The sequence below is a fragment of the Sphaeramia orbicularis genome, chromosome 5 (assembly GCF_902148855.1).
Source record: "Sphaeramia orbicularis chromosome 5, fSphaOr1.1, whole genome shotgun sequence".
NCBI classification, from domain to species: Eukaryota; Metazoa; Chordata; class Actinopteri; order Kurtiformes; family Apogonidae; genus Sphaeramia; species Sphaeramia orbicularis.
This window is the reverse complement of record NC_043961.1, coordinates 48,622,022-48,633,349: the sequence shown is the minus strand read 5'-3', so window position 1 is coordinate 48,633,349 and position 11,328 is coordinate 48,622,022. Positions and strand designations below refer to the sequence as shown.

The window sequence follows — 11,328 nt, the reverse complement described above, 5'->3', positions numbered from 1 at the left end:
TAAAAAGGAACGGAGGGCCGAATTTGTGTTTAAATAACTTGACTTTTTTTTTTTTTTTTTTTCCATGTAAGCCGACAATGAGCTTCCCCTGTCTGAAAGACCAGCAGCCGCCACTGGTCTGAATTGAGCTAGCACACACAAAACAAATGAGGCCACGTGCCTTAATATTAGTAAACAGATTTCCATACCAAATAATTAAATGTACCCTAATAAGCAAAAAAAAAAAAAAAAAAAAAAAAAAAAAACGGTCATCAGTTACTCTTCATCTGATAAGTGTGGATATGATTAGCTGTAATTAGCTGTAATTAGCAGCTTGATACTAATCCTAAATAACCCAGCTAGCGTTAGCTAACGTCAATCAGTCAAGATTGAAAACTAGGGAAATGTACTAAATTAACTGTCACAGACTCACTTGTGTTTGTTCACACTGAAGGACTGTTGTATATCTTTCGCAAACATACTTTGAGGTTACAGTCAATTTTACAACTTACTTGCGCTTCTTTTTCTTCGTCATGATGACAGAGGAAATAGGCGTAACACACCCTACACATCTAAGCTACATGGTAATGCTATCTTAAGTAATGGTGGTATGCACATACGTCACTTCCCCCCTAAGCCACGCCCCTCTAAATCAGACTGAGTGGCAAAACCCAACCTGGCAAGTTTAATATTTAAAAAAGAAAAAGAAAAAAAAAAAAACCCTCGTTCAACATGATGGAGTGTAGCAGTAAACACAGCGAGACCGGGAAAAATGTGGAATATGAAATTAAATTAAGGACATTTGGACTTGACAAGCTACGAAAGAACACGTGGTCCATGAATGTGGCACGAAACTGCTCCTGACATCCAGGGTGTAGGGGATCATTGTTCTTTTTACATGAAAAAAACAAATGGTTTCATTACTGACAACCAGGGTCTGAAACTAGGGCAAAGAACCAGCTGATACAAAGTCCATTTACAATAGACAGTGTATTGACCAGAAGGATTATATGCATTATCTACTTTAACCTCGTAAAAGTATGACATGATTTTCGTAAAATTATGAGAGGGGCTTTTTTAGAACTACTTTATTCTCATAATATTATGGCTTTATTGTCGAAATATTACAACTGTTTTCTTGTAAAATTATGACTTTGTATTAGACTTTATTATCATAAAATTACGGGTTTTATCTCGATATTTTATTACTTTATTCTTGTACTGACAAGTGTTTTTATTTTCTTATCTGGCCCTCATGCGTCGTTGTAGCTTTGTGCTCGAGTAGCCCCTTATTTGAAAAACTGGGTTAGTCTCAGTTTAAGTTGGTTCATAAATCATGTAGAGCACAAGGTTCAGAATCACACACAAAGACAAAAACCATGAAAGATGCTAACAAGGCCTTTACTAAGAAGTAACGTTAGCCAAACCAATACGTAATTTAAGGTATGATTTCCCCAAAAATACAGCATAAATTAGTTTTACCTGACACTTTAAAAATATATGCGTGTCTATTCTCGACATTATAGTACAGGAAAAAAAAGTGAACACTTGATAATGAAGATTTTGAACCCTGATGAAATCATTTCTTTAAGAGGTCACAGAACAATTCCAATGGACTATTGTTCAGACTGATGAATAGTATGAGTGTGATGCATTCTGAAGAAATGTACTATCAAAATTATTAATAATTTAAAGACAAAGTCCATGAAATAATATCAATCAAGTCATTTTCTCGGACTTTGAACTCTTATGAAATTATTTCCTTAAGAGGTCACAGAAGAATTCCAATGGATTATTTTTCAGACTGATGAATACCATGAGTCTGATGCATTTTGAAGAAATTTACTATCAAAATCATTCATAATTTAAAGGTAAAGTCCATGAAATAATATCAATCAAGTAATTTTCTTGAACTTTGAACCCTTATGAAATTATTTCCTTAAGGGGTCACAGAAGAATTCCAACAGATTATTGTTCAGACTGATGAATACTATGAGTCTGATGCATTTTCAAGAAAATTTACTGTCAAAATGAGTAATATTAATAATTTAAAGGCAAAGTCCATGAAATAATCAATATTGATCAAATAATTTTCTTAATGTTGAACTCTTATAAAATCATTTTCCTAAGAGGTCACAGAATAATTCCATTGATCATTTCAGTGATTTTTACCTTTCAATTATTATTAATTTTGACACTACTTCCTCTTGAAAGTGTATCAGATTAATAGTACTCACCAGTCTGAACAAAATAGCATCTGAAGTGTTCAGTGACCTCCTCACATAGTGCTTTTATACGGGTCTAAAAACGGAGAAATGAGACAATCAGCACATATTTTTTCATAGTACTTTGCCTTTAAATTAATAATTTTGACAGTTTGTCTATCTGTTTATATCATTTTTTTCTTATTTCCGGGAGGTTTTGATAGACTTGAAGGCTCCTCCTTCTGGCCGCCTCCCATCTCCATCCTGATGACGTCAGTCTGAACAGTGGAGGCTAGCACAGGCTGCAGAATCCTGTTAGAGAGCCAATGTAAACATGTAGCCGATTTAGCACTTTACAGTTATCCGCCCCGTTATAAAGCGATACGTTTCCGGAATGGTCAATAATTTAGCAGTAGGATAAAGTCGTGATGGCTGTGTTGCTGAAAAGAGCGGTTTCGGAAACAGGGGAATGTAATGTTAGCTTAATACCAAGCTAACGTTCACACTGGACGTTGTTAATGTTAGCTAGTTAGCCGGGTTTGTATGAGGCTAGCCTAGCTAATTAGTCACAATTCGGCTGTAACAGGGGGTTAAATAGAGGTTAGCCAAACGACTAAGGATGGCCTACACTGTTATATAACACAGACATCAAGAGGTGGTGAAAATGAAGAAATCTAGAAGTGCTGGTGCTTCCTCACCAGTGAATGGGAAACAAGGTGGCGGTAAGTCTGTGGCTAGTTAGCTGTCTTGTGACTTGGCTGTCATATATTTAGATGTTTCACTAATGCCTGACGTTTAAAAACAGTACCTCCTGTTCTTACATTTACAACGATAAAACGTGCTGACCATATTGATAAGACAAAAAAGTCAGCACAGGCTAACTAGTTAAACCTTGTAATGTGTCTCAGACCTGGACTCCAGGCGGAAGAGGAAAGTTATAGACATCACACAGGCCCTGAATGCCAGTCCAGTGGACGTAGCAGCTCTGAGGAGGATGGCTATCAGTGAAGGGGGACTGCTGACGGATGAGATCCGCTGTCAAGTATGGCCTCGGCTTCTCAACGTTCCCCCTCAGGTCATGGAGCAAGAGCCAGGTAAAGTGTTTCCTACCTGCACACACAGACCAATATACGTATGGGTGCTTCTATGAAACTGAGTACATTTTGGTACCTGGCACTATACGAGCTTTTTAGACCCAGTAATAGAAGGCAATTTTAGACATATTTCCCCCCAGGAGGTACCTAATGATGACCTCAGATAAATGCAAATTATTATACCCTGTGCCATCCCAAAATGTAAGAATTTTTAATAAAATATTGGGGCCAAAAATGGGACCAAAATTGGGACATGAAAAGTTACCTTGGTGTCAGTACATTTGATCTGGAACATATGGCTTGAAATGGTCTTATATAGCGTTATAAAATTAAGACACTGTTAAATTTGATGGTCCTAGTGTTTTTTCTAATCCAGACATGCAGGTTTTTCATGGGTTGGCAGTCTCATTCCAGGTTTTGTATGTAATCCATTATGTCCACTTGTGTTACATGCAGAACCTGCCCAGTTAAATGCATATAAATCGCAAATGATTTTGCAACAGCGGTCATTTTTGTAAAACACTCAGCCTTGCATAATTAGTTCAATTCCCAAAATGTACCTGTGAGAGAATGAAGAGATATTAAAAAAAAATAGTTGCATGTAATTTTTGTGTCCTTTTTACTGTGTTACAAGCAGATTTTTGTATTAAATATAATGTAAAATAATATAAAAATGTGTTTATCTGAAAATAGTTTATTTTTTATTTCAGTAAATATTTATTTTTAAAATACACCCAAAGTGCTTCCAAACTTGCTTTACAACATTAGTCTACATCTGGTTTGAATTTTTAGCCCCCATGTCCTGTTTTTAGGGACCAGTTTCACAGAAGCACCCATATACATATATTTATATATATATATATATATATATGTGTGTGTGTGTGTATATACAGGGTGGCGAAGCAAAATTTACAATGAACATTTAGTTGTTTTTTTCTCAGTAGGCACTACATCAATTGTTTTGAAACCAAACATATATTGATGTCATAATCATACCTAACACTATTATCCATACCTTTTCAGAAACTTTTGCCCATATGAGTAATCAGGAAAGCAAACGTCAAAGAGTGTGTGATTTGCTGAATGCACTCGTCACACCAAAGGAGATTTCAAAAATAGCTGGAGTGTCCATAAAGACTGTTTATAATGTAAAGAAGAGAATGACTATGAGCAAAGCTATTACGAGAAAGTCTGGAGGATACTATTAAAGAAGAATGGGCAAAGTTGTCACCCGAATATTTGAGGAAGACTTGCGCAAGTTTCAGGAAGCGTGTGAAGGCAGTTATTGAGAAAGAAGGACACATAGAATAAAAAAATGTTCTATTATGTCAATTTTCTTGTGGCAAATAAATTCTCATGACTTTCAATAAACTAATTGGTCATACACTGTCTTTCAATCCCTGCCTCAAAATATTGTAAATTTTGCTTCCCCACCCTGTATATATATATATATATATATATATATATATATATATATATATATATATATATATATATATATATATATATATATATATATATATATATAGGACACTTACGGACCTGCATATACTTCCCCTTTTCCACTCTGTATGATAAATAGAAACACACAGTCATACCAGGTGCAACTTCTCTCACACATTTGTTTAACTTTCATGCTAATGGGGACATGTCTTGCATAGAAACTGTAGAGCGGGAAAACAACAAGGACTATAACCAGGTGCTGCTGGATGTACAGCGCTCCCTTCGGAGATTCCCACCTGGTAAGGCCAAGGCATTTTTTTTCTCCAATGCTTAAAACATCAATACATCTACATATGAATATATACATCCAAGCTGTTAAGCTGTTTATCTTCAACTCCAGATGCCCAAGTACAATATCCGAATAGTAGTAGCTGTTATGTTCTACAACATAATGTTTTAATGAAGCATTGTGCTGCTCTAAGTTGTATTGTGTTGTGTGCTTTCAAGAATGCTTTTTCATATTATCTAAACCATAGTCATATTGCAGTCATGAGGAAGATAACATTTTTAGGAGTCTTTCTGATATATATTAATGCTTTTCTAAAATGCTTTTTCTAATTTACACTACTATCTGCTCAGAGTCCCAGATCCTAGTAAAGTTTGACCTGTGCCAATGATGAAACAGATTTGCTGTCAAAATTTTATACAAATATATTTGTAGAAATGAAAAAAACTCTGCTGTATTTTTTTTATGTTTTGTTTTATCACTGTCTTGTAGATGTATTGGTAGTACTCCAAATACATCAGCATCTGAACAATAGAGTATTTATACCAAACTGAGATTTCTTATTTATTTTTTCATTCGTGTATTTGATAGATTTGGTGAGTAGGCAAGCCGACAATTAGTGTGTGGCCATTTATTCTTTCTAATTGTTAGGGTTGTAATCTATTCTATTGAGGAGAACAGCAAAGTTTGTTAATTGTCGCATCTCACACAATATCATAAATGAAAATCATAAATGAAAAATAACTACGACTAAAATTTATATATGTAGGATTATTGATGCGGTGTGATGTTATCAAAGCTTAAAAAGGTTAATTTGTATTTCTTTGATTTCTGTTGGGCTTGTACAGGTATGCCAGATGAGCAGAGAGAGGGGTTGCAGGAAGTGCTGATTGACATTATCCTCCGAGTTCTGAAACGAAATCCCCAGCTGCACTATTACCAAGGTTACCATGACATTGTTGTCACCTTCTTATTGGTCCTGGGAGAGCGACTAGCAACTGCTCTGGTGGAAAAGCTCTCCACTCATCACCTCAGGTACATAGCTGCTGCAGTAGGTGTAAGCTTTCCGCCTGTTTTCTCTGTTCTGTCCAGGTCTCTCCATATGTAACTGTACTCTCCTAAAATATGATACATTTTTCATCTTTCTCAGGGACTTCATGGACCCCACAATGGACAACACAAAACATATTCTTAATTACTTGATGCCCATCATTGAGAGGGTCAACCCCGAGGTTCATGACTTCATGCAGCAGTAAGGCTCTGTTGTATTTGTGAGAGCAGGGAGACGCAATTTTATGTGTTTAGTTTTAAGGCGTGACAGTCTAAGTGTTGTAAGTAGTTTTGATGTATAATTACATTTTTTTATTTGAGGTAACTATAACTAATGCGTATGCTGAGATCATTAAGGCTTTGTTCTCAACCGTCTCATATTTATGACTCTTAAATTCTGTCCTAATGGATGATGTGAATTGTGACATCGAGTGTATGTAACACACTTCAGGTAACATATTCCTTTCAAAGTTCTTAAACTGTTGCTATTAAATCTCAGCAGGATTAAGTTTTGCACCTATAAAAAGTAAAAGACACAGGTCATGGAGTCCACCACCTGGATGTTTAAGTTCTATAATCAAATCTCTTTGTATGACTTTAGTTTCCACTATTATGTACATACATGCCATAGCTATTGCACTGTATATTTGGTGGAGCATTGTTTGTGTATTTTAATGTAAACATGGTGCCTTGCTCATTGTTAGGTCTGAGGTGGGCACTGTATTCGCTCTCAGTTGGCTGATCACCTGGTTTGGCCATGTCCTATCAGACTTCCGCCATGTTGTACGATTGTATGACTTCTTCCTTGCCTGCCATCCATTGATGCCCATCTACTTTGCTGCTGTGGTGAGTTTCCTGTAATGAGCAGTCCTAGTGTGAAATTCTAAGTACTGAATGAGTTACTTATATTCACAAAAGGCTCTGAACCAAACCAAATAAACAAGGACACTTTACAATGTAATTTCATTCTGCTGCTATGTAAATAATATTAACGGAACCCATACTCAGGACATTGCACCACTCAATTTACTCAAAAAGACTTGACATTATAGTCGTTCTGTCACCTGTTTATCCTGCACATTTTATTGATATTGGACTTGGTTGTGTTTGTCTTTTTACTTACTGTTATATTTTTATTACCTCCGCCAAGGAGGTTATGTTTTTGCCAGGGTTTGTTTGTTTGTTTGTCCGTTAGTGTGCAACATAACTCAAAAAGTTATGGACAGATTTGGATGAAATTTTCAGGGTTTGTTGGAAATGGGATAAGGAAGAAATGATTAAATTTTGGTGGTGATCGGGGGTGGGGGGGCCCACGGGGGGGGGGGGGGGGGGGGGGGGGCAATGATCAGCCTTGGCGGAGGTCTGCGCTCTCCGAGTGCTTCTAGTTCTTGACTTTTTATGAGTGATTTGTATATTTTTACTCTGAGAACCTTACAGAACATAAAAACTAATTTTATTGCACTTTTCAGGAGTATTTTGCAATGACAATAAAGCTGTTAATTCTATTCTATTCTATTCTAACATGTGAGTTTTAGTCTCCAGCATTGTCCTTTTCTGTGACATTTTGCACCTAGTCTTCAGTGGAATATCATTCTTAACCTTTGATCACAGCGTGTCTAATAGTAAATACTTGATTTATTGTGGCCATGAATAACAGCCGAGTGTGTATGTGTTTTGCAGATCGTACTCTACAGAGAAGAGGAGGTATTGGAGTGTGAATGTGATATGGCCATGGTTCATCACCTGCTGTCTCAGATTCCTCAAGATCTGCCGTATGAGACACTCATCAGTCAAGCAGGAGACCTGTTTGTCCAGTTTCCTCCTTCTGAACTGGCCAGAGAGGCTGCCTCACATGAAAGGTATGGGTAGGTTCATTACCCTTTTCAAATCATTAAGAAGCTATTATTTTTCTGCTACCTCATATCACCATTTACTCATATTCACATTTCTGTTTCCTCTGCTTTTCAACCACTATCATTGCTCACGATTTTTCATTAACAAATACATTTTCTGTCTACCTTGTTCCCTCTCTGTCTTTCCCTTTTCCTCCCTAAGCATGGCAGCTTCTACCTTTAAGGACTTTGAACTTGCATCCACTCAACGTCCAGACTCAGTCCTCCGTCGCCGTCGCAGACAGAAACATGCTGCCCTGGAGAGCTCAGCAGCAAACTCAGTAGTTGCAGTGGCCCAGCCTTCAGCGGCGCGGCGGTTTGTTCGATTGGCCGTCATGGGTTTGACTGTGGCCTTGGGGGCAGCGGCTCTTGCTGTGGTCAACACGGCTCTGGAGTGGGCCCCCAAACTGGACCTGTTTCCCTGAACTGCTCCTCCTTTAACCCTCATACTCCACCTACCTGTCCTTGACTAAATACCTGTTGAGGTTCCGGACCTGTACTTTTTATACGCCATGAAGTCTAAAACACTGTCTAAGGTGCACTCCCAAACTGAAACGAGTAATAACTGTTCTCCTTCATCTTCTAGGATGTCTAAGCATCCTATGAAGGGCTGCTAAGGCCTCTGCTGAGGGCTTTTTTACAGCTTCTAAAGAGTATAACACCAACAGCGGCCAGTGTTCTGCAGTGGAGAATCCATCCTATCACAAATGAAAAGACTGCATTTGTAAGAACTCCTATTGATGGTGTCATTATTAGTTTCTTTATATTTGGTATTAGGATATCTAATATCTGATATTAAATTGTGCTTACAGAGATTTATGCCGAAAGCTTAGTGGAGTCCCTACACTTGAAATTGCTGCCAATTAAGAAAGCTGGAGTGAATAAATGTATGCGAATGTGTGTGTGTATGTGCGTTATGTATGTATGTATGCATGTATGTATGTATGTATGGCCCCAACACGTTTGTTATCTATTTGATACCAGGACTGAGACCAAAAAGAGGATTGTGAGAATCCTCTCTGTATAATTATTGTATCTCATTTTATACATAAGTAAATAGATATGAAGAGACTTGGTCATGACACACAGGCACTTTTTAAGGTCATCATTGTGTTATGTTTTAAGGGTCATACTTAGTTGGTTGTACAGGCTTTACTGTCAGAAAGTAAAATGACTTGTTTTCTTCCCTGGCAGTCAATATCATCAAAACACATCACATTTTTAAAATTGATAGTTGATTTTTAGAATTGGTTCAGATTTGGCTTTAATTAATCTTAAGATTTCTTCAGGGTATCAAACTATAGATTTTATCAAATGCTTTAGCTTGAACAATCTATTAGAGTAGAATACTTAAGGTTATGGAAGGGAATAAAGTGCTGTCATAGCCCATAAAGTATATTTTTTATTGTCTTTTAAGCGGTTAACTATTATTTGTCAATAGTTATTTGAATATTATGTTGCACTGCCTTAAATATGTGCCTCTGTTTCATGACCCCAGATGATGGGGGATTATGCTTTTTGCCTCACTTTTTCTGGAGTAAATTATTAAATCTCTCATTTCTTTCAGTAACATATTCACTCATCCATTGCCATATGATGCATACCATCACAACTGGGACACATGACAAGCAAAATGACATGTAACCATTTCAAAACCCAGTCTTCACTCACTCCATTATTTTTGCAAAGTCACCTTAAATTGTTTTAGTCTGCACTTTTCTCACTCATGCACAACATCACAAAAACATGCCAAGACCTTAAATTTAGCATTTGTTTTGACCGTGAATTCCAGCTGGTGGGGATATATCTGTTTACTGAATCTCGTTACTTTGAGTACAGTTGAGGCAGCGCTTGAATTTCAGAGGCGGTCCAGCTCATTCCAATGTTCCACTCACTTCTATTCAATCAGATATTTCATGTCACATTGGGACTGCTCAGGGCTCAGTGTTACACTGGCCTGATTACCTGAGTCTTAAAGCAGAATTCACAGCAACTAGTGTATCAGAGCACTTCATTTTATGGTAGAAATTCTGGGTTGTCCGTAATCCTTATCAGGTTTTTTTTGTTTACCACTGTTCTTCAGGATTACTCACTGACAGTGCAACAATCCCACTTCGGTGAAGTTGTTTTTGCCATTTTAGGAAAATAACACATTATCACCACATTTCTCTATTAAGTTTTATAGTGTAATTGCCTTTGTAGCGAATCACTGATTCAGGCTGAAAGTACAAAGTGAATAAAATGAAAGTGACTCAGAGCATGTTCAAGGACAGACGGAGGTGCTCCAGAGTACAGTTGTTGAGCAGTATTGTGACGCACCATATGTCTGCACTCAGTGGTTTATAATTTCATTGCACTAAATGATTTATCTGCCTTTTATGTTTTGGTTTTTGTTTTTTTTTTGTTAGAATAAATCTGTAATACTAATGTAAAGTTGTACAAGAAAATGCTAATAAACTAGAGTGAAACTGTTTTAATGTGTTTTTGTTACATCCACATGTGAATTTACATTTATGGCATTATTGATGAGATGGACACCATACAGCTTATTCTGAACAACAGCATTTAATCAAAGACATTTGATTGAGGATATTTGTATGTCTTTCTATAGAAGTAAACTGCTCTATAATTTTAGTCAAAAAGTCCTCATTTGATCATATGTTACATTTACAGTATCCACGTCACCTGTACTTCACTGGTTTTTACCATATTCATTTACACATAAGTTCATGTGCACTTGTAATGCTAGCATGATATGCAATACAACATATGCTGTTTCCATAAACAATGACTGTACACATGACATACATTTCAATATATTCATATTTCCAGTGATGACCACTGTTGTAGTGAAGTTTAAGATGTGTACTTGCAGTTAATGCACTCTGAAACAGGGAATAACTACCTCTACTTGGAGAAGATTTTCAGTTTTAAATGTCTCCACTTTCCAGGTTTTATTCGAATGATATTAAAGACATAACATGTTTATGTTGTAAGTGATAATGAATCTGTACCAACTTCACTAACACCACAATAAGCAAAATATACTGTTAGTAATAACAATAAAAAGAATATTGTTACTATATTTCCTGAGGATTAACACTTTTAAACCAAAACTAGTCAAAAATACAACATAACTGGTTGATGTAAAATTTTAAAAATCAAGTGTATTAGTGCAGCTTGTTTTACATTCACTCAGTGTAAACACTTAGGAGCCAAATCCTTCACAGTCTGATTATTTCACCTTAAAAACTTGTCAACAAATTCATCATTTTAGTCACTTATTGACAAACTTCTTAAAACTGTGCCAGACTCGTTGATCAGTTGAGTCCAAAACACATAATTTGGCAAAATATTCTAAAATACTTCTCAGAAAGGAA

The 11,328-nt window shown here is 36.5% G+C and overlaps 1 protein-coding gene across 1 annotated transcript; it reads left to right on the top strand.

Annotated features, from left to right (window-relative positions):
- Positions 1–2,440: 2,440 nt before the first annotated feature.
- Positions 2,441–10,421, top strand: tbc1d20 (TBC1 domain family, member 20). Its single transcript, XM_030133947.1, has 8 exons — positions 2,441–2,905; positions 3,092–3,277; positions 4,939–5,019; positions 5,855–6,041; positions 6,157–6,258; positions 6,761–6,902; positions 7,737–7,915; positions 8,112–10,421. Exons 1-8 carry the CDS (start codon positions 2,848–2,850, stop codon positions 8,371–8,373), a joined length of 1,197 nt encoding a protein of 398 aa, XP_029989807.1. The 5' UTR covers positions 2,441–2,847; the 3' UTR covers positions 8,374–10,421.
- The last annotated feature ends 907 nt before the right edge of the window (positions 10,422–11,328 follow it).